General features: G+C 41.8%; 1 protein-coding gene across 1 annotated transcript in view; it reads right to left on the bottom strand.

The window, feature by feature from the left end:
* Positions 1 to 540: 540 nt before the first annotated feature.
* LOC143815530 (amine oxidase [flavin-containing] A-like) overlaps positions 541 to 24,151 on the bottom strand; it is a 167,247-nt gene continuing 143,636 nt past the window's right edge. Inside the window, exons 14-15 of the mRNA XM_077294819.1 lie at positions 6,330 to 6,392; positions 541 to 861 (exon numbers count right to left, since the gene is read on the bottom strand). Of these exons, the coding sequence (XP_077150934.1) occupies positions 694 to 861; positions 6,330 to 6,392 (231 nt within the window). The 3' untranslated portion in view covers positions 541 to 693. The remainder of the gene's footprint in view (positions 862 to 6,329; positions 6,393 to 24,151) is intronic.

Raw genomic sequence — 24,151 nt, 5'->3', positions numbered from 1 at the left:
TAAGGGCATTGCTATGTAGCACAAAGCACCTTATCAGGTAGAAATATATGGAATGTCCAGGTATATATGGAAATAAAGTGAATAGTTTGCACAGCATTAGACACTTTAAAACTTTTTCCATATACATGGAGATTATACATTGAAGTCCATAAGAATTAAATCTTTTTTGGTTAGCAATTGTGCTTAGCTTGGCCCACCTATACTTGAAATAATATACATTTTAAATATATCTTTACCATAGTGGATAATTTATGATGCACTAGTATATATATTCTTTGTAGCTGCATAGTCCTATGATACTTTGGACCCTTATATAGATGTGACCATTGGTTATTTTGTATCTTTGAAAATTCCCTTGTCTTTTTTATATATGTTTTTACGCATTATTATTGTTAATAAAATTATACTTATTTTATCTATATCTGTCTTAGCCTCGGTATTTCATTAGCTATTTTCTGATGATTATGAGTTGAATATTGAAAAACAAATGTAAGATTTTGGTCAAAGTTTTTCACAGAAATAATAACAAATAAAATTATTGTAGTGATTGAATGTGTTTATTACAATACAGTATTGTACTGTGGCCACTACAATACTCTGTGCTAAAATCTCCAATGCTAAATAGAGGAGTAGCTGCCTGCCAGCTTTAGTTTAGAGTATGATGTCATGGTAAATAAACATTTTTATATCAAGTTAAGATATAAAATTTAATTTAAAGCTTAGATATCCCTTCTTGATGGCTAGAATTCCAGCTGCAGCTGTTGCTAAGAAGGTGGTGCAGCCAATGAATCTAAGGAAACCTTGAGCAGAAGGCAAGTTTCGCTCCAAAAAGGTTGTTGAAATTGGCAGAGCTGGAACATCCTATAGTGAGGAAATACAATTAGAAAGTTGCTCATTAAATTAGTTTTAAATGATTATATACGTCTTTTAGGATACGATTATATACGTCTTTTAGGATATGATTATCAATGTATAAATAATTAGATAACATTGGTCCTAATAATGAAGTAGCTTCAAAGGAGACCTTCATTTTTACTATATGCAGTAATACTATGGTAGACTAATAAATACATTCACAAGTAAAAAAGAAGGTCTTAAGAATATGAAAAAATAAAAAAAAATAAAAGTTCAAATCACCCTTCCTTTCCCAAATTAAAAATAAAGATAACAATAAAATACACCTATGTGGTATCATCCAAAAAAAGACTGATCTATCAAAATAAAAAATTAATCAACATGACTTGTAAACACAGTAAAAAGAAAGAAATTTGAAAACATCAACATTGCATTGGTCTTTGCAATATCACAAAAAAATGCTGTAACAAGTGTTCAAAACGTCATATCTCTCCCAAAATGGTGTCAATAAAAACGTTGACGAGCCCCACAAAAAGTAAGCCCTACCACAGGTCTATCGACCAAAAAAATGAAAAAATTATGGTTCTCAGAAAATGGCAACACAGTGCAAAAAACTTTTTTTTAAAAACTTCTGATTTTTGTATTCACTAAAATACAATAATAAAAACTGGACATGTTTGGTATCTTCATAATTGTACTAATGAGGAGAATAATATTGGAGGATCATTTGGAATTTTTTTCCCGTTCTCCAGCGCACTGTGTGTGGTACAACTCATTTTGCAAAAAACAAGTCCTCATATGTCTATTTGGGCAGTAAAATAAAACAATTATGGTACTGGAAAGAAAGGGAGGAAAAAATGTAAGCGCAAAAAGGGAAACTGGCCTCGTCAGGAAAGAGTTAATAATAAGCTTCTCTACTACTACCATCCAATTCTTCTTAATATATAAAATTCTCAATAACAAATGATATTTGTCATGGTTAGGACATGGTTAATGTCCTCTTCTCTCAGGGTTAATGTTGTTAGCCTCTCTTTCAAGATGGGAGGGCTATTTATACTCGCTCCTGACCTGGTATCCTTGTCAGCTATAGGTTTACTTCAGTCTACTTGCATAATGTTCTTGCTTTCCATGCTTTACTCAATTAATTTTCCTGGATTACTGACCCCTGGCATGGCTTCTGACTATTCCCTGACTCTCCCTGCTGGTATCTCATTATCTCCAGGTTACGACCTCTGTTTGTTTGACCATTCTTTTATGCTTGTCCCTTCGCTGTTCCCGTTGTCTGGCTCCACCCCCCTGATTTCCTCCCACTCTGTCATATGTCTAATGTCCTGTTGTTTTACCTGATCACTCTGTCACATGTGTAAGGTCCCGTTGGTGATCAGGTTAGTTACTCAGCATCTAGTCCAGCTTCGTTGCTGCTGGGTACCGTTTCCCCTGTAGCAGCAATACCTGGGCGTCATGACATTATAGCTGACTGCACAGTCTTTCTCCCTGGTGGTAGGGTGTTGGTATGCCATGGACCCAGTACAGGATCTCACAGGACAGGTAAATGAGCTTTTCCAGCTTTTGCAGAAGTTGTCTGTGGAACAGCAAGCCCTGGTCCACTCTCTCCAACAGGTGCAGAGAGATGTGGCAGGTGCTTTACAGATGTCTGCTCCATTTCGGTCCCGTCAGGGGGTCCCTGTGATGTATCCTTAACAGACCCCGAACCACCGGTAAAATTACCCGACACTTTTTCTGGGGATAAAAAATTGTTCAGGGTTTTTAAGGAGGGATGTAAGTTGTTTTTTTAGTTGCGTCCCCAGGCCTCTGGAAATGAAAGGCAGAGGGTGGGGGTAGTTATGTCCTTATTAAGGGGGTCCCCGCAGGCATGGGCCTTCTCTCTCTCTTCCTCTGCTCCTGAAAGTATGTCTGTGAACCTGTTTTTTGAGTCTCTGGGGCACATATATGATGAGCCTTATAGAGTGCATCTGGCAGAGGATATGATGATGAGTGTGACACAGGGGAAACACTCAGTTGAATGGTTCTGCTCCGAGTTTAGGTGTTGGGCAGCCAAAGTTTCTTAGAATGACGCAGCCCTGAGGGGGTTGTTCCGCATGGGTCTGTCTGAACGTCTGAAGGATGCTTTGGCACAACTGTGTTTTTACTGTGGAGCCTCTGGACATTGGAAAAGGAACTGTCCATCCTGCCCTTCTTCTGTGAAACCGTCTGAGAAACAACTGAGTCTGGGCAACAATCCAGGAGGTTGTCCAGACTCCCAAGTACATTTTTCTCGCTTACAAAAAATAGTGCTCCAGGTGGAATTGGAACTTGCTGACGGTCCTGTGGTGACCACTGCTTTTGTTGACTGCGGTTCTTCCATAAATTTAATTGATGCCCAAGTTGTGACTTGTAATAAGATAGGGACAGTTAGGCTGAAAATCCCTGTTAAAATTGTGGCTGTTGATTCGTCCTCTCTTACCCATGATGGAATTTGTTTCAAAGCTGATGTTTTTTCTTTAAAAGTGGGTTCCACTCACGTGGAGCAATTAAGTTGTTTTGTATTGAATAATCTGCCTGCAGGACTGGTACTGGGAATGCCTTGGCTGCAACGCCACAATCCTGCCATTGATTGGGTGGCGGGGAAGATCACTCAATGGAGATGTAAGGATAATGGTCCGTGTTGTAACCTGGGACCTTTTGTTAACCCGATAAAGTCTGTATCTGTGTCGTCTGTTGGTCTAGAGGGTATTCCGGAGTACCTGAAAGACTTCAAAGACGTGTTTTCCGAAAGTGAGGCCGAGGCGCTTCCATCACATCGACCCGGTGATTGTGCTATTAATTTAATCCCAGGAGCCAAATTACCCAAGGCTTGTTTATACAATTTGTCTGGGCCCGAGTGCCAAGACATGAAAGAGTACATCACTGACAGTCTCCACAAGGGGCATATTCGGCCTTTTGTTTCACCCGTTGCAGCGGGGTTTTCTTTGTGAAGAAAAAAGATGGTGACTTGCGACCGTGCCTCAACTTTCGGGAACTGAATAAGATTACTGTAAAATACACATATCCTCTTCCTCTGATTCCTGATTCATGTAATCAACTCACTGGGGCCAAAAGGTTTTCTAAGCTTGACTTATGAGGGGCTTATTACCTGATAAGGATTCGAGAGGGAGATGAATAGAAAACAGCGTTTCTGACTACCGAGGGCTTGTTTGAAAATTTGTTTATGCCCTTCGGTCTCACTAACGCCCCTGAGTTTCATTAATGCTGTTTTTTCTGACCTTATTGGGCACTATGTTGTCATTTGCCTGCATGACATCTTGATATACTCAGAGTACAGTCAGTCTCACTTACACCATCTTCATACAGTTCTGGTGAGACTCAGGGAGAACCATTTATATGCAAAGCTGAAGAAGTGTCCATTCTTTATGCAAGAACTGTCTTTTCTGGGATTAATTGTATCTGGGGAGGGGTTCTGCATGGATCTGGGGAAGGTTCAGGCCATTTCTGATTGAGTGCAACCTCATGACCTGAAGTGGTTGTAGCGATTTTTGGGCAGTGAAACCCTTAACGGACCTTACTCTCAAAGGGGCAGAGGTAAAAAATTGAGCCGTGGCTGCAAAAAATTCCTTCCAGACACTGAAGAAATGTTCTACTTCAGCCCCCATGTTGATAGAACCCGATCCGTCGAGACCTTTTATCGTGGAGGTCGAAGCTTCGAAGGTGGGGGCAGTGTTGTCTCAGGGCCCATCCACCCTTACTAACATTAAACCCTGTGCCTTTTTCTCTAAAAAATTCTCTTCGGCTGAGAGAAATTATGATGTCGGCAACAGGAAATTGTTGGCAATTAAAATGGCCTTCGAAGAATGAAGGCATTTTTTGGAGTGGGCTGTTCATCCTGTTACGGTCATCACTGATCATAAAAATTTCTCCTATATCGAATCCGCTAAGAGATTGACCCCCAGACAGGCTCGGTGGGCACTTTTTTTTTCCCGGTTTCATTTTACCATTACGTTCCGACCAGGGTCTAAAAATGTAAAGGTGGATGCCTTATCCCGAAGTTTTGATTCTGTGTCCCCTCCAGGCGTCTGGCTCTGCCCCCTGATCTCCTCCCACTCTGTCACATGTCTAAGGTCCTGTTGTTTTACCTGATCACTCTGTGACATGTGTAAGGTCCCGTTGGTGATCAGGTTAGTTACTCAGTGTCTAGTCCAGCTTCATTGCTGCTGGGTGCAGTTTCCCCTGAAGCAGCAATACCCAGGCGTTGTGACAATATTATTACCACAATACAATCTACTGTATTTTTCGGACTATAAGACGCCCTTTTTTCCCTCAAAATATTGGAGGAAAATGGGGATGTGTCTTATAGTCTGGATGTAGTTACCAGGAGTCTCAAGCTGGTGCGCAGCAATTTCAGAGATGCTCGGTGGTGTTGGGGCTCCGCTGACATTTTGTAAAAACTCCGGAGCCACCGCACATCCATCCCAAGGTGGTGCGCAGCAGTTTCGGTGATGTTCGGTGGTGCGTGGGCTCCGCCAACATTTTGTGAAAGCCCGGAGCCCCCGCACTTCCATTGCTGTAATGCGGTGGCCTCCAGGAAAATGGCCACCAGAGGCGGCACATGTGCAGAGTGAGATCTGGGATTTTTTGCAATTTCACAGCACTTGGAATTTTTTTCCCGTTTTTGAGTACATGACATGGTAAAAACAATGACGTTGTTCAAAAGTACAACTCGTCCCGCAAAAAGCAAGCCCACACATGGCCATTTTGACCAAAACCTAAAAAGGTTATGGCTCTGGGAAGAAGGGGAGCAAAAAATGAAAATGCAATTCCAAAAATAGCTCTGGTCGTTAAGGGGTTAACATCATTGAGTCTGCCTGGGATTATATGAAGAGATGGAAGATCTGTAGTTAGTTCTCCAAGATGTCTGAAACAACCTCCCTGTCATATGCCTAAATGTTGATGTTCGTTAGATTTCTTATTTCTTTATTCGTTTTTTGATTAATTAATAAAAATAAACTATTAGCACTTCTATTTTTTAAAGCATTTTTTCTCGTATTATTCTTGCCTAAAAGTTTTTCATAGTACTATATATCGAAGAGAATAATCATACTGAATCACATATAAGGGAAATGATTTATAACAAAAATCAATATTACAAAAAAACATAAATTCAGTGCTTCTTTTCTTTTTTTTTCTCCATTGATGAAATACTCCCTTAAGCATAAAAGACATGTAAAATCATGTTTTATATGTTTTACTGTTCAACTGGGATCTCTAGAATGAGAATATATATCCACAGGGAAGATTAATGTTAGATCCAATGAAAATACTGTATGTAAGTAACTGTTGTGTACTTATTTTAAAAGCCATAGGAAGGTAGTAAACCCTGTAGAATGATTATAAATAGATAAACAATGAATTTATCTATTTATCTATCATTTTGTCATGCAATATAGAGTACATTCTTCTTTTTCTATTGTTATACATACCACAGATTCTGGCTCTGGGACCCATATCTGGTTCTCTCCGATTAGTCCCATCCTGCACATAATCTGCAAGGACACATTATATGAGACTAAAATTCTGTATCAATTATCTTATGTTGATTAACTAGATTCTTCATTTCAAACTGTTTTAAAATAAATCGAGTGTTTTACCTGATATAGTTATAATTAAGTTCAGGAGTTAGTAGAAATCAGTCACAGGCATAAATAATATAAAATTAGGCATTGTAGCCTAATGAGCCTAATAAGCAAAGCAAGAGCAAAATTTGTATTGAGATAACACCACCCTTTCTGAAAAACAGAACGCACTCAAGGGAAACATATTAAATTGGGAGACTGTATATATCAACAACTGATTAACATTAATATTTGCTGTGTCGTGAAATGGAACATTTTATGTCCTTGCAATCAATAAAATATTTGTCAGACCCAATGGCTTGCAAAATTATTCACCCCCCCCCCCCCTTTGGAATTTTTTGTGTTTTGCTACCTCCAAAGCTGGAATTTCACTGTTTTTTTAGGTTTCCATCAGTTCATGTAAAGAGCATGTCTACAACTGTGAACATTTAGTTTTTTTTATTGTGAAGAAAACAACTAATAAGACAAAATAACTGAAAACTTCAGTATGCATAACTATTAGTGATGAGCGAATACATTCAGCACTATTCGTTACTTGCACGAATAGTATGGTATTCGGGCTATTCGTTGCTCGGCGATTAGTTAGGTATTCGCCTCGATATATTCGAGTGACCCGTCCAGCATGTTTGGTGCTTTATTTGCAGCCAATGAACATGCTGGGCTGGCTTGCCAATCACATTAATGCCAGTGCCATCTTTGGTGTGGCATTACTATAATTGGCTGGCCTTCCAGCATCATAGGAACTATCTAAAGGCTGCCGGCACCATCTTGCGCACATTGCAGCCGGAAACAGCGTAGGTTTGAGCATAGGGACAGTGAAAGTAGTGTAGGGAGAGAGATAGGAGGTTATAGTGAGCGTTTATTCATTCCAAAAAGCTCTTTTAAGAGCTGAAGATCGTGAACAAATTATATTACTTGTTTATTAGGCGGGGATTTCAGTTGTGTGAGAGATTTATTAGGAGGGAGGGTGGGTGAAAGGCAGACATCTGGGTGTGTGTTCTGATCATTGCAAGTACAAGCTGCAGCTCTCTGCTATTTTACACTGTGTTGCATAATAGTTAATATTACAGACTGTGGGATTAGGGGAAATAGGGAGGGTTTCATCCACTACCATAATATACAAATCATCTATTTGTAGAGCGAAATAAATATTCGGTAGTAACAGCATATACAAAACCAATTTTTTGGGAGCTACATAATATTCCTGTCTAGCATTTTGGTTTTTTTTAGCACAAAATAATACTCGTCAGTGCCAATATATAGTAACATCCATTCTTTAATCTAATTGCTGCATAATATTCCTTATCTATTGCTCAAATACTTAATATTTGTCTAGCAGTTGTGCAACTGGCGCAAAACCTCTTGAGCTACGGAAATGTCACTTTTTCCCATTAATTCCATGAGTCTGCTGTTGGTATGCCTCATAAAGGTGATTAAAAAAATCCACCCCAAAAAGTATTTGTTTAAAAAATAGCATTTCTTTATCTAGTAGTTGTGCGACTGGCGCAATCTGGGTAGAGATAATCTTACATGACAATTTAGCATTGGCAATAATCTTCATTGCTCTGCATTTGGAGTGTGTCAGCAAGGCAATTGAAAAAAATCATAATTTTCTATTGGTTTAAAAAATAGCTTATCTTTATTTAGCAGTTGTGCGATTGGAACAATCCGGGTCCAGATAATCTTATGTGACAATTTAGCAGGGGCAATAATCTTCATTACTCCTATGTGTTGGAGTGTGTCGTGTCAGCCAGGCAATCGATAGGGAGAACAAGTTTCACCATTGCACAATGTGCCAAGTTTTCGCAAAGTACAATACATTAGCCACATAGGGTATACATACATGACCACTAAGTACTTGTTGCAAAAGCAGCAGAAGGAGGAAGAGGAGAGGATTTCATGAACAAAATGGGTTTGGATGGTAAGGGGTGAATGTTAAGACAGCTTCCCCCCAAAAATTTTTGGGCTGCTTTTACATCATGTTGCTGTCATCCATAAGGCTTACAAAGACGCAGTAAATCCAGACCTTGTTCAATTGTAGAAGAGTCAGCCTGTCTGCATTTTCCATTGACAGGTGTGTGCACCTATCCATTATGATTGCACCAGCAGAACTAAAAACCCGCTTAGACAACACACTTGCAGCAGGGCATGGCAGCACCTCCGAGGTGTAGAAGGAGAGGTCGGGCCAAATGTGGAGCTTGGACAACCAATAGTTAAAGGGCACTGAAGAATAAGGAATTACGCTGGTATGGTAACTTAAGTAGTCCTTCACCATCTTGGTCAACTTCTGCCTCTTTGTCATAGTTACACCGACAGATAGCCCTTGCTGATGTGACAGTCTCATGAAAATTGCCCAGTTTGTGGACATTTCCCCCCGCTGAGTTGCACCTGATGTGCATGGCCCTCCCCTGTAATCCTTGTGGGTGAAAAGAGCCAGTACCTCTGTCAATAGAGTAATCTTTTCAGCAAGTCTTCCACAATGGCCCTCTGGCATGCATGCACTGAAAATGTCCCGTCTGCCTCCGACATGAGAGAAGCAATTTTCTCCTTGTGCCATGGTCAAGAAAGGTGCACAGCCAGTATTTCATGGTGAACAAAATGTCTTTCATGCAAGGGTCATGGGAAAGACATCTGGACAACTCTGCCATGTGTGGCAGACTATACAGAGTCAAACTTCAGGTGTCCTCCGAAGGAAGAACACTAATCATTCTCTCCTCCTCACGAGGCTTAGCCTCCTCCTCCTCTTCCTCCACTTCAGGCCATCCATGCTGGACAAGGAAGAAACTGGGTTTGAGATTCCCCTCTGTAGCCCCGACTAAAATTTTCTATTCCTCCTCATCCTCCTTCTCCTGTTCCTCGTTATCACCCATTGTGGCTTGAGAATATTGTGTGAGGCTGGGCTGTGTGGAATCAGCCACTGTAAAATCTTGCTCCATAGCCACCTGCTTGGCATTCAAAGCTTCCTCTTTGCGATTCTGTAGCGAACATTTTAATAAACAGAGTAGCGGGATGGTTATGCTGACAATAGCGCTCACCATCTTGGTGCAGTACTCAAAGTTTTGAAGAACCTCATAAATGTCATCGATCCACACCCAGTTGGCAGTTGCTATGTGTGCGGGCTGAGTGTTACTCCGTCAGGCATTGAGAAGCTGGAATTCAGACACCTCTCTGTTGCTCTATAAGTCTTGCCAATATATGAAATGCCTACCGCCTCAGCACATTTATTTAACTATCCCTGTGTTACCAATAAAAAAATTTCTTCATAACCAGCATCCTTGTACAGTTGTGGCCAAAAGTATTGACACCCCTGCAATTCTGTCAGATAATACTCAGTTTCTTCCTGACAATGAATGCAAGCACAAATTCTTCGGTATTATTATCTTCATTTAATTTGTCTTAAATGAAAAAACACAAAAGAGAATGAAGCAAAAAGCAATACATTGATCATTTCACACAAAATTCCAAAAATGGGCCAGACAAAAGTATTGGCACCCTCAGCCTAATACTTGGTTGCACAACCTTTAGCCAAAATAACTGCGACCAACCGCTTCCGGTAACCATCAATGAGTTTCTTACAATGCTCTGCTGGAATTTTAGACCATTCTTCTATGGCAAACTGCTCCAGGTCCCTGATATTTGAAGAGTGCCTTCTCCAAACTGCCTTTTTTAGATCTCTCCACAGGTGTTCTATGGATTCAGGTATGGACTCATTGCTGGCCACCTTAGAAGTCTCCAATGCTTTCTCTCACACCATTTTCTAGTGCTTTTTGAAGTGTGTTTTGGGTCATTGTCGTGCTGGAAGACCCATGACCTCTGAGGGAGACCCAGCTTTCTCACACTGGGCCCTACATTATGCTGCAAAATTTGTTGGTAGTCTTCAGACTTCATAATGCCATGCACACGGTCAAGCAGTCCAGTGCCAGAGGCAGGAAAGCAACCCAAAAACATCAGGGAACCTCCGCCATGTTTGACTGTAGGGACCGTGCTCTTTTCTTTGAATGACTCTTTTTTTCTCCTGTAAACTCTATGTTGATGCCTTTGCCCAAAAAGCTCTACTTTTGTCTCATCTGACCAGAGAACATTCTTCCAAAACGTTTTAGGCTTTTTCAGGTAAGTTTTGGCAAACTCCAGCCTGGATTTTTTATGTCTCGGGGTAAGAAGTGGGGTCTTCCTGGGTCTCCTACCATACAGTCCCTTTTCATTCAGATGCCGACGGATAGTACGGGTTGACACTGTTGTACCCTCGGTCTGCAGGGCAGCTTGAACTTGTTTGGATGTTAGTCGAGGTTCTTTATCCAACATCTGCACAATCTTGCGTTGAAATCTCTTGTCAATTTTTCTTTTCCGTCCACATCTAGGGAGGTTAGCCACAGTGCCATGGGCTTTAAACTTCTTGATGACACTGCGCACGGTAGACACAGGAACATTCAGGTCTTTGGAGATGGACTTGTAGCCTTGAGATTGCTCATGCTTCCTCACAATTTGGTTTCTCAAGTCCTCAGACAGTTCTTTGGTCTTCTTTCTTTTCTCCATGCTCAATGTGGTACACACAAGAACACAGGACAGAGGTTGAGTCAACTTTAATCCATGTCAACTGGCTGCAAGTGTGATTTAGTTATTGCCAACACCTGTTAGGTGCCACAGGTAAGTTACAGATGCTGTTAATTACACAAATTAGAGAAGCATCACATGATTTTTCGAACAGTGCCAATACTTTTTTCCACCCCCTTTTTTATGTTTGGTGTGGAATTATATCCAATTTGGCTTTTGGACAATTCTTTTTGTGTTTTTTTCATTTAAGACAAATTAAATGAAGATAATAATACCAAAGAATTTATGTTTGCAATCATTTTCAGGAAGAAACTGAGTATTACCTGACAGAATTGCAGGGGTGTCAATACTTTTGGCTACAACTGTATCTTGTTCTCACACGCTTTATGCATTTAATAGCCCTCTGTGTCTGTGCTTTTACATATACTGGTTTGTAACCTGTTCATGCAGCATTACATGAATACCCGATTTCTTATATTATTACTGGTCAGAACAATGAAAGCAATTGTTACCATCCACTTTTTGTGTCTCCCCTATTTCCTTATACATTGTAAGCTTGCGAGCAGGGCCCTCATACCTTTTGGTATCTGTTGTTTATGTGATTATTGATATTCTGTAATGTCTTTTATTGTCTGTACAAATCCCCGCTAAAAGGTAAAGTGCTGCGCAGTATGTTGGAGCTATAAAAATAAAATTATTATGATGTATTATTATTATTATTATTATTATTATTAATAAAGGTCATATTATGACCCGTGTGGGCAGGTCACAAATCAGTCGGTTACAAGGCAAATTAATGCACTGCTGCAGCAAAGCTAGTCTGGCAAATGCCTGAGATGACTTTCGCAAATGTGTGCTAACACGCCATACCTTGGCAAGTTTGTCTGGCATGTCAGGGTATGTTTTTAAAAAATGCTATACAACCAAGTTTAGCACATGGGCCATGCATGGAACATGTTTACCAGCTTGCCAAGCTTTAAAGCCGCCACTAAATTACACCGATTATCACACACAACCAGACCTGGTTGGAGGTTCAGCGGGGAGAGCCGCTGATTGGTCTGTTCATTTATCACCTTCAACAGCTCGGCTGCATTATAAGCTTTATTACCTAAACAGATGAGCTTCAGCAGAGCGTGCTGCCACTTCGTCAAGGCAGTACTGCAGCCCTCCCAGCTCAGGAGTGATGGGGAGGCAAATTTTGGTGAGGAGGAGGAGTAGCAACAGGAACTGTAATACGAGGAGACTGAAATCCTGATGGAAGTTGGGACTGTGGGTAAGATGTGTGATATCCCAGCCTCTGACTCTGTCCCAAACTCCATCAGGTTCAGCCAGTGTGCCAAAAGGGAAATGTAGCATTCCTGTCCACAAAAACTTGTCCACGTGTCTGTGGTAAAGTAGACCTTCCCTGTGATTGCTTTGCCACCGTATGGCTGTTATTATGTAACACATGCTTGCTTATGTAATGCATTGACGGCACACTGTGAAAAATAGTGTACGATGGGAATCGAGTATTGTGGTGCTGCCGCCGCCAAGAGGTCGCGGAAAGACTCAGTTCCCACAAGTCGAATCAGCCACATTTCCAGGGCTACCAATCAGCCAATGTGAGGATTTACAGTTTTTGCCTATGAGTGGATGGATATTTCTGCTTTCTGTTAAACGTATGGTGCAAGGACAAGTGAACACTGTGCTGGGACAATGAATTGGATGTGGTTGCTGACTGCTGTGTCTGTGCAACTGCAAGTTGTGGGCAGGAGGCATCAGCGCCTGCTTCATGGACAGCAGATTTGGAAGGCCATAACATAGGGTAAAGAGCAGTGGTTTCACCATCAGACAAAGATTTTGTACCCAGGCATTTCACCCACCTACTGGGGTGCTTGGCTGCCATGTGCATTTACATGCTGATGGTGCTCAGGTTGGTAGTTTTCTTGCCTGTTCTTAGCTTGGTTTGTCAGACGATGCAAATTACAGTTGTTTTGTCTGAAGGAATTTCATGAAAAAACTGCCATACAGGGGAACAACGCACCCTTGGCCTATTATCTAGCCAAGTGCGGGGGGTTCTGTAGAACAGTTGACCAAGTTCTCCCTCTGGTCAAACCATTACCTTATCTTGCCTCATTTTGTGCTATGGATCCATCCCTGTCTGCACTTCTTGTGCTTGCCATGCCAGGTTGGATCAGTGGCTTCATCATCAATCATGTCATCTTCCAATTCCTCAATTTGATCCTCCTTCTGAGTTGTGATTTTAGGCTGACTTCATAGCAACTCTGCGTCATAATTATTATCCACTTCATCAGACAAGAATTGACCTTCTCCATTGTGGCTTTCTTCTGGTCGTGGGGGCTCAAACGTTTGGGCATCACTGTACTCCACCTCCTCATGACCCTCTTAAGTGGTGCATGTTGAGAGGCCTGACAAATTACAAGGGCCGCATAATGACATGGCAGTGGACATAGTGATGATGGCTAGTAAAGCCCAAAATTCAAGTGGGCTGCGCCAGATTACGTAGATACAAGCTTCCGGTAGGGAACCTGGATGCCGAATAAGGAATTGACACAATGGGCATAGCTCATTGTCAGCGTGGAGTTTATCGCACATGTATACGCGCACAGGGGGACTCAGGTGCGTTACATTTGCTAGTTAGTTGAGTCTTTATAGGGCAGCCTTGACACTTGATTTCAGGCACTGGATCTGAGGCGTACATACCCGCTGTGCATGTCCTGCATCTTGATGGACAACAGAAAGCTAAGTAGTGGTCTCTAAAATTACTGTTAAATATGCTCCTGATGAACCTCTTTTGGGAGGAGAAACGCGTCGAGCCAGAGCTATGAGATCGATGAACTATGAGACTGTTTTTCATGTCTATTTATTACAATGTGAGTTTTTGTCAAATTGAGAGATTTTCCTCCTTTGACAAAATGTGGGTCATAGTATTCTGAAGCCAGAGAAACAAGTATGTTTGCTTCATGATCCCATTGTGATTTTTGTAAAAGCGCGTGAACCTAGACATCACTTTGGGGCTTGGTCTTCTAGCATATGTTTATCTGTGCAATATATGATGTATTTTTGAGGCTGAATTGCTGCACCTAAGACAGCCTAAAGACTGTTACATTTGGGACAACCTAGAGATTGTATAATACAGCATACAATTGGATAAATTGTTGTTTAGATCATTGTATCCTTTAGAAACCCCCTTTGTGGTGTTGTGTTGTTTTGTTTTTGTTTTTTTTTTGTTCACTACGCTCTCACATTGTGCAGTACCCTACAACATCAAGGGTTTTTTGACTCTTTTCGCTAGGGTTACCAATATTGGGACAGCCGTCGAGGAGTGGGGGCACCATTATGCTGATTTAGGGTGCCAACCCCCGCTGCCAGGTAGGGTAAGACTAAGGGACAGTATCCATTTATACATTTCCACTCTCCCTACTATAGCACACATTACATCCTTCTTTCCCTTCCCTGATAGGGTCCATCAAGTTAGAAGGGACAGCCGACGGTGAGCGGGGGCGCCATTGTGCAGGATCAGGGTGCCAACCTCCGCTGGTAGGTAGGGTACTGATAAGTAATAGGCCACTAGGGACAGGCACCCCCCCTAGGTGGTTTTCTATTTTCAAGTGTTTATCTTGGTGATGGTTTTGTATGCACTTATTTTTAACAATTGTCAATAAAGATATTTTTTAGTATTTTTGGGGTATTGTTCTGTAAGATTAGTAAATTGATTACTCCTTGATTATTGTTTTTCTGTGAGACTTGATTTACACATTAGCCAATGATGGGACAGTAGTAGTCTCATCATCTGGCTAATGTGTTGAATGTAAAAAACAAACAAAAACAAAACAAAACATACATACTACATGCATGCTACATACATACTACATACAATACATTCATACATTACATACAATACACACATACAGACATACAGTACATTAAACATACATTTCATACTCACCAATTACTTGTCACTTTGTTCCCCGAAACCAGTGTCATCTGTAAAAAAGATTAAAATAACAAACAACCAATATACTCCCTGATCCGCAGAAATCCACGAGTGTCCCACGAGAATCTCCCGTGGAAAACGGCAGCATCAGCTGATGTGACCGCTCTCTAGGGGCTTCAGGAATACAATGATGGGAGGAAGGTATCCTTTCGCACTGTATTCCTCCGCCGCTGAAAAAAAAATAGTCCCTAGTCTCACTTTTGGCATTGCTGTGTGAGAAATTTTCCCAGGCAGCAATTGCCATAAAGTGAGACTTTGTCCTAAGGTAACCTCTCAGTGATGCACTGCAGGAGCCATTGTCTCCTGTCAGTTTGTTACTGAGGGTCCTATAGACCCCCCCAAAAAATGACGTTGGGTCCCCCTATATTTTATAGCCAGAAAGGCTACACAGACAGCTGCGGGCTGATATTCATAGCCTAGAGAGGGGCCATGGATATTGGCCCCCCGGCTACAAATACCAGTGCGCAGCCGCCCCGGTAATGGCGCATCTAAGATGTAATAGTAATAAAGGGTTAATAAAACACACACATTAGAAAAAAGTATTTTAATATTCTTCATTTAACCATACTTACCATACTTCAGCGCCTGCAAAAAATGTAAAATAATAAACCATATACTACCTGTCCGCCATAGTCCAATTAGTAACTAGTGTCCCATGACGATCTCCCCTATAGAACAGTGACATCGGGTGATGTCACTGCTCTATAGGACCCTCAGTGACACACTGACAGGAGACAATGGCTCCTGCAGTGCATCACTGAGAGGTTACCTTAGGACAAAATCTCACTTTATGGCAATTTCTGCCTGGGAAAATTTCTCACACAGCAATGCCAAAAGTGAGACTAGGGACTGTTTGTTTTACAGCGGTGGAGGAATACAGGGCGGAAGGATACCTTCCTCCCGTCATTGTATTCCTGAAGCCCCTTGTCAGGACTCTGAACATTTTTTACCTTTTGTGCATTACTGCCCTTTTCCAAGATGGCGTCTTTGGTCTCATGTGCACTGTGTCTTCCTGCTATAAAACTCCACCCCAGCCTTCAGTCTGTGCTAGAGTATTCTGCCTTGCATCCAGCTCCTGACCTCTGATTACTCCCTGGCTATATACCTGCTCCTGTGAACCTGTGTGGTGATCCTGCTACTCTGCTCTGAGTTTCTGCTGCATACACCAGTTTCCAGTAATCCTCCTTCTTCTGCTGCTCGTGTTTACTTCCATCTGCATTTTCTGGACATGTAAGCTGTTTCTGCTCTGCAAAAACCTGAGACTATTAATCAGGCCTCCCTGGTTGAGCTAAGATATGATTTGAACTGCCTTATAAGCTTATCTATCTGTGTTTGGACTAAGACAAGGATTTATTCATGTCAAGTATCCTCAAGAATAACTGTGCTTCATAGACTTTCTGCTTGATTGCATTTTCCTCTGAAGTTTCCTATAGACTGCTAAGCTGCGCTTAATATTTACACCAAGTGTTGTGGACTTGAGTTTCTCTCTTCACCTGTTTGAATCACCGTGTGATAATATAGAATTTACCACTTATAAAACTGTGTCCTGTAGTTGTCTTGCTCCACGCAAAGAGTCTCCTGAGTTATCCCCTATAATTATTACACCCCTAGAGAGCGGTCGCATCAGCTGATGCTGCCGTTCTCCACGGGAGATCGTCGTGTGACACTCGTGGATTCTGCAGGCAGGGAGTATATTGGTTGTTTGTTATTTTAATCTTTTTTACAGATGACACTGGCTTCGGGGAACAAAGTGACAAGTGATGGTGAGTATGAAATCTATGTTTAATGTACTGTATGTCTATATGTATGTAATGTATGAATGGTATGTATGAATGGTATGTATGAATGGTATGTATGAATGGTATGTATGAATGGTATGTATGAACGGTATGTATGAACGGTATGTATGAACGGTATGTATGAACGGTATGTATGAACGGTATGTATGTAGTATGTATGTATGTAGTATGTATGTAGTATGTATGTAGTATGTATGTAGTATGTATGTAGTATGTATGTAGTATGTATGTAGTATGTATGTAGTATTATTATTTATTGTTATAGCGCCATTTATTCCATGGTGCTTTACATGGGAGGAGGGGTATACATAATAAAAACAAGTACAATAATCTTAAACAATACAAGTCATAACTGGTACAGGAGGAGAGAGGACCCTGCCCGCGAAGGCTCACAATCTACAAGGGATGGGTGAGAATACGGTAGGTGAGGATAGAGCTGGTCATGCAGCGGTTTGGTTGATCGGTGGTTACTGCAGGTTGTAGGCTTGTCGGAAGAGGTGGGTCTTCAGGCTCTTTTTGAAGGTTCCGATGGTAGGCGAGAGTCTGACGTGTTTTGGGAGAGGGTTCCAGAGTAGGGGTGATACGCGAGAGAAATCTTGTATACGATTGTGGGAAGAGGAGATAAGAGGGGAGTAGAGAAGGAGATCATGTGAGGATTGGAGGTTGCGTGTAGGTAAGTACCGGGAGACGAGGTCACAGATGTATGGAGGAAACAGGTTGTGGATGGCTTTGTACGTCATGGTTAGGGTTTTGTAGTGGAGTCTCTGGGCAATGGGGAGCCAGTGAAGGGATTGACAGAGGGGAGAGGCCGGGGAATAGCGGGGGGGACAGGTGGATTAGTCGGGCAGCAGAGTTTAGAATAGATTGGAGGGGTGCGAGAGTGTTAGAAGGGAGGCCACAGAGCAAGAGGTTGCAGTAGTCAAGGTGAGAGATGATGAGGGCATGGACTAGGGTTTTTGCAGATTCTTGGTTGAGGAATGTATGAATTCATGAAATATTTTTGAGTTGAAGTCGGCAGGAAGTGGAAAGGGCTTGGATATGTGGTATGAAGGAGAGATCGGCATCAAGGATTACCCCGAGGCAGTGAGCTTGTGGGACTGGGGAGAGTGGGCAGCCATGCACTGTAATTGATAGGTTCATTGGGGGGGGTCGCGTGAGATGGGGGAAAGATGATGAATTCTGTTTTGTCCATGTTAAGTTTCAGAAATCTAGCAGAGAAGAAGGATGAAATAGTGGACAGACATTGAGGGATTCTGGTTAGTAGGGAGGTGATATCTGGGTCCAGAGTTGTAGATCTGTGTGTCGTCAGCATAGAGGTGATACTGAAAGCCATGAGATTCTATGAGCTCTCCCAGGCCAAAGATGTAAATGGAGACGAGCAGGGGCCCAAGGACTGAACCTTGTGGGACTCTGACAGATAGGGGGCGAGGTGAGGAGGTGGTGTGTGAGTGGGAGACGCTGAATGTCCGGTCTGTTAGGTATGATGAGATCCAGGATAGGGCCAAGTCTGTGATGCCAAGGGATGAGAGGGTCTGTAATAATAAGGAATGGTCCACTGTGTCAAAGGCAGCCGACAGGTCGAGGAGGAGGAGGACAGAGTAGTGTCGCTTGCTCTTGGCGGTTAAGAAGTCATTGGTGACTTTAGTTAGGGCAGTTTCAGTGGAATGGTGTGACGAGAAGCCAGATTGTAAGCAGTTAAAGAGGGAGCAAGAAGAGAGATGGGAGGACAGTTCAAGGTAGACGTGTTGTTCCAGTAGTTTGGAGGCATAAGGGAGAAGTGATATAGGGCAATAGCTAGATACAGAGGATGGGTCAAGAGAGGGCTTTTTGAGGATAGGTGTGATGGAGGCATGTTTAAAGCTTGAGGGGAAAACACCAGTTGTTAGTGATAGGTTGAAGAAATGGGTTAGGGTTGGGATGAAGACTGTGGTGAGGTTTGGGATGAAGTGGGATGGGAGCCGGTCAAGTGCACAGGTGGTGAGATGCGATTTTGAGAGTTGATCTTCTGTAATGGTGGAGAAGTTGGTTTTGAAGGTGGAGGGCTGGGAAGTCGGGAGGAAGGGCTCTGGGGGATGTTGACCAAAACTGACTCTGATGTTCTCAATCTTCTGCTTGAAAAATGAGGCAAAGTCTTCAGCTGAGATAAGTGGGGAGGGAGGAGGTGCTGGGGGACGGAGGAGAGAATTGAAGGTGTTGAATAACTGTTTAGGGTTGTGAGCTTTGGTATGTGTAAGTGGGGCAGCAGATTCCAAAGCTACAGCTATTGTGGTGTTATATAGAGCGGCAGCGTCATCCGCATTGTGTAAGGAACTTATGTCTGTGAAAGGGAGGAGGGATTCAGAGAATGAATGTAGGTCAAGATGTTTAAGATTTCTGCAAGGGTGTGAAAGTTTGTGGGGTGGGGATTATAGACAGGGAGTGGAGAGGGAAGAGAATATGAGAAGGTTGTGGTCAGAGAGAGGAAGAGGTGAGTTAGAGAGGTTAGATAGGGAGCAGAGGCGGGTGAAGATGAGGTCCAGTGTGTGACCATCTTTGTGAGTGGCTGCAGAAGACCATTGAGTGAGGCCGAAGGAGGAAGTGAGAGATAGAAGTTTAGTGGCAGTTTAGCATGTATGTAGTATGCATGTAGTATGTATGTAGTATGTATGTATGTATGTGTGTAGTATGTATGTAGTATTTATGTGTGTAGTATGTATGTAGTATGTATGTAGTAGGCAGTATGTATGTAGTATGTATGTAGTATGTATGTATGTAGTATGTAGTATGTATATAGTATGTAATATGTATGTAGTATGTAATATGTATCTATGTATGTATGTAGTATGTATGTATGCAGTATGTATATAGTATATAGTATGTAGTTAGTATGTATGTATGTAGTACGTATTTTGTATGTATTTAGTATTTTTTTTGCATTCAACACATTAGCTGGATGATGGGACTACTACTGTCCCATCATTGGCTAATGTGTCAATCACTGTCACTGTTGCAGGCATCGTCCAATGGGACTTGTAGTCCCATCGGACGATGCCTGCACACACTCATAGACCCCCGGCAGCCTGCACAGAGCCCCGGCATGCCGCACAGAGCCCAAGCATGCCGCACAGAGCCCCGGCACGCTGCACAGAGCCCCGGCACGCTGCACAGAGCCCCGGCACGCTGCACAGAGCCCCGCACAGAGCCCCGGCATGCCGCACAGAGCCCTGGCACGCCGCACAGGCGCCCGGCACGCTGCACAGAGTCCTGGCACGCCGCACAGAGCCCCGGCAGGCACGCACAGACCCCACACACACACACACACACACACACACACACAGAGTCTGCCCACGCACTGCCCACACTCCATTATAGTGCATAATTGCACTATGGGAACTTCCGATTCCGGTATCCGATATCGCAAAAATATCGGAACTCAGTATCGGAATTCCAATACAGCAAATATTGGCCGATACCCGATATTTGCAGTATCAGAATGCTCAACACTACCCACTAGTTAACCCCTCCAGTGAACACTGTAAAAAATAAAAATAAAAAACGAGGCAAAAAACAATGCTTTATCATATTGCCGAACAAAAAGTGGAATAACACGCGATCAAAAAGACAGATATAAATAAACAAAGTACTGCCAAAAAACGTCATCTTGTTTCGCAAAAGATGAGCTGCCATACAGTGTCATCAGCAAAAAAATAAAAAAAGTTATAGCCCTCAGAATAAAGCGCTGCAAAAATAATTATTTTTTCTATAAAATAGTTTTTATTGTATAAAAGCGCCAAAACTTAAAATATAAATGAGGTATCGCTGTAATCGTACTAACCCGAAGAATAAAACTGCTTAATCAATTTTCCCAAATGCGGAACGGTTAAAAGGCCCCCCAAAAGAAATTCACGATCAAAAAATGTCATGTGCTCGAAAATGGTACCAATAAAAAGGTCAACTTGTCCCACAAAAAACAGGACCTCACATGACTCTGTGAACCAAAATATGGAAAAATTATAGCCCTCAGAATGTGGTAACGCAAAAAATATTTTTTGCAATAAAAAGCATCTTTTAGTGTGTGACAGCTGCCAAACATAAAAACCCGCTATAAAAACCCACTATAAATAGTAAATCAAACCCCCTTTATCACCGCCTTAGTTAGGGAAAAATAATAAAATAAAAAAATGTATTTATTTCCATTTTTCCATTAGGGTTAAAGTTAGGGTTGGGGCTAAAGTTAGGGGTGGGGCTAAAGTTAGGGTTAGGGTTGGGGCTAAAGTTAGGGTTGGGGCTAAAGTTAGGGTTGGGGCTAGAGTTGGGGTTAGGGTTTGGATTACGTTTACGGTTGGGTTAGGGGTGTGTCAGGCTTAGGGGTATGGTTAGGGTTGGGATTACAGTAAGGGATGTGTTGGGATTACGGGTGTGTTGGGGTTGAGATTAGGGTTAGGGTTTTTTCGGGGGTTAGAGTTGTAGTCAGGGTTGGGATTAGGGTTTGAAGTATGTTGGGGTTAGGGGTGTAGTTAGGGTTGGGATTAAGTTTAGGGGTGTGTTGGGGTTAGGGTTGGAGTTAGAATTGGGAGGTTTCCACTGTTTAGGCACACCAGGGACTCTGCAAATGCAACATGATGTCTAATCTCAATTCCATCCAATTCTGCATTGAAAAAGTAACGGTGCTCCTTCTCTTCCGAGCTCTGCCATGCGCCCAAACAGTGGTTTACACCGACATATGGGGTATCAGCGTACTCAGGACAAATTGGACAACAACTTTTAGGGTCTAATTTCTCCTTTTATACTTGTGAAAATAAAAAAATTGTTGCTGAAAAATAATTTTTGGGGAAAAAATTTGATTTTTTATTTTCACGGCTCTACGTTCTAAACTTCACTTTAGCGAAACGGCGTCATCCGGGGTGGTGATGCGTTATCTTCATCTTATACAAATGCACAAAAGGAGTAATTTATTTTATTCACCACAGAAGTATAGCGAAGTTGAGGTAACGTTTCGGCCCCGTAGTGGGCCTTTGTCAAACCTCACTTGTTGTAGAGATAATAGAAGAAGGTATGGTAGAAAAGGACCCCGCATACACGGGACAGACAATTATGATGAGCAGGCTCCAAAAAGTTGGAGTCCCTGTGGTGACACATCACCACAGGGACTCCAACAACAACCCGGACCCGCAGTCCTGACTGGGATCGCTTCCCCTTCTCTGACCTCCAATTACTCCACACATCGCCAAGTGCCCTTCTTGGAGCCTGCTCATCATAATTGTCTGTCCCGTCTTGCGGGGTCCTTTTCTACCATACCTTCTTCTATTATCTCTACAACAAGTGAGGTTTGACAAAGGCCCACTACGGGGCCGAAACGTTACCTCAACTTCGCTATACTTCTGTGGTGAATACAATAAATTACTCCTTTTGTGCATTTGAAAAATTCCAAGACTTTGTGTGCGGCTGTTTCTTATGAATTTATGAGCCAACTGGATAGCATCCAGGTTCAGCCTACACCTGTCCTCACTGATCAGAGGGCACGCCATTTCCACTTCTAACTTCTATCTTCATCTTATAGGCACATCAGCATTTGTAAGTATATTCACTTGCATTCAATAGACTTGCTTTTGTTTTGGATGCTCTCTTTCAATTTCGGCAATAGGATTTATAGCTTCTATATATGCATATGCATTTAATATTGAAGAGCTGTGGAACTATTGTTGAATTTTGATCTTGATGCATCAAGCAGACATTTATTTTGCATAAAAAAAATTTTCTGTTCAGTAATATAATAATTTAGATAAAATTCTTCAAATTAAATTTATGCACATACACTTATATCTGAAAGCTGCTGAATTATTTATTGATTAATTATTTTATTTTATTTTTTTAGGTAGGATGTGTTATGTAATTCCTTCACATTTTTACTTAAATATCCACCTTCAAAAAGGTTTTTTGTCTGCAATGTTGATCTTATACAGGAGTGTATATTCACATCATCATTAACATATCACTTGGTTTGTGTTCCCATGCTTGGAATTTTAATTGTTTTTAAGTATTCTGCAATAATATTTATATTTTTATAATTTTTTGCAATGTATCCTCTTTCCTCTTCAATTTATATTTTTGGGGCTGTGGTGTTATCTTATGTCTAGTAGAGGAATTTATTGCCTCATCAATTCATGTGATCTATTAAATAAGTGATTTAAGAGTGTATTGATAAAGTTCCTTAGGGGGTCTACTTTCCAAAATGGTGTCACTTTTGGGGGGTTTCCACTTTTAGGCACATCAGGGGCTCTCCAAATGAGACATGGCGTCCTATCTCAATTCCAGCCAATTTTGCATTGAAAAGTCAAATGGCACTCCTTCCCTTCTGAGCTCTGCCATGCGCCCAAACAGTGGTTTACCCCCACATATGGGGCATCAGCGTACTCAGGACAAATTGTACAACAACTTTTGAGGTCCAATTTCTCCTGTTACTCTTGGGAAAATAAAAAATTGAGGGCAAAAATATATTTTTGTTAAAAAAATACGATTTTTTATTTTTACGGCTCTACATAATAAACTTCTGTGAAGCACTTGGTGGTTCAATGTGCTCACCACACATCTAGATATGTTCCATCTGGGGTCTACTTTCCAAAATGGGGTCACTTTTGGGAGATTTCTACTGTTTAGGCACATCAGGGGCTCTCCAAACGAGACATGGAGTCCTATCTCAATTCCAGCCAATTTTGCATTGAAAAGTCAAATGGCGCTCCTCCAATTCTGAGCTCTGCCATGCGCCCAAACAGTGGTTTACCCCCACATATGGGGTATCAGCGTATTCAGGACAAATTGCAATACAACTTTTGGGGTCCAATTTCTCCTGTTACCCTTCGGAAAATAAAAATTGGGGGCAAGAAATCATTTTTGTGAAAAAAATAAGATTTTTTTATTTTTACGGCTCTACATTATAAACTTCTGTGAAGCACTTGGGGGTTCAAAGTGCTCACCACACATCCAGATAAGTTCCTTAGGGGGTCTACTTTCCAAAATGGTGTCACTTTTGGGGGGTTTCCACTGTTTAGGCACATCACGGGTTCTCCAAATGAGACATGGTGTCCTATCTCAATTCCAGCCAATTTTGAATTGAAAAGTCAAATGGCGCTCCATCCCTTCCGAGCTCTTCTATGCGCCCAAACAGTGGCTTACCCCCACATATGGGGTATCGGCATACTCAGGACAAATTGTACAACAACTTTTGGGGTCAAATTTCAAATTGGATCTGAAATAATTTTTTTGTGAAAAAAAAGTTAAATATTCATTTTTTTTAAACATTCCAAAAATTCCTGTGAAACACCTGAAGGGTTAACTTCTTGAAT

This window comes from Ranitomeya variabilis, chromosome 3 (genome assembly GCF_051348905.1).
Source record: "Ranitomeya variabilis isolate aRanVar5 chromosome 3, aRanVar5.hap1, whole genome shotgun sequence".
NCBI lineage: Eukaryota > Metazoa > Chordata > Amphibia > Anura > Dendrobatidae > Ranitomeya > Ranitomeya variabilis.
Note: the sequence above shows the minus strand (reverse complement) of the source record. Positions and strands in the feature narration are given on the sequence as shown.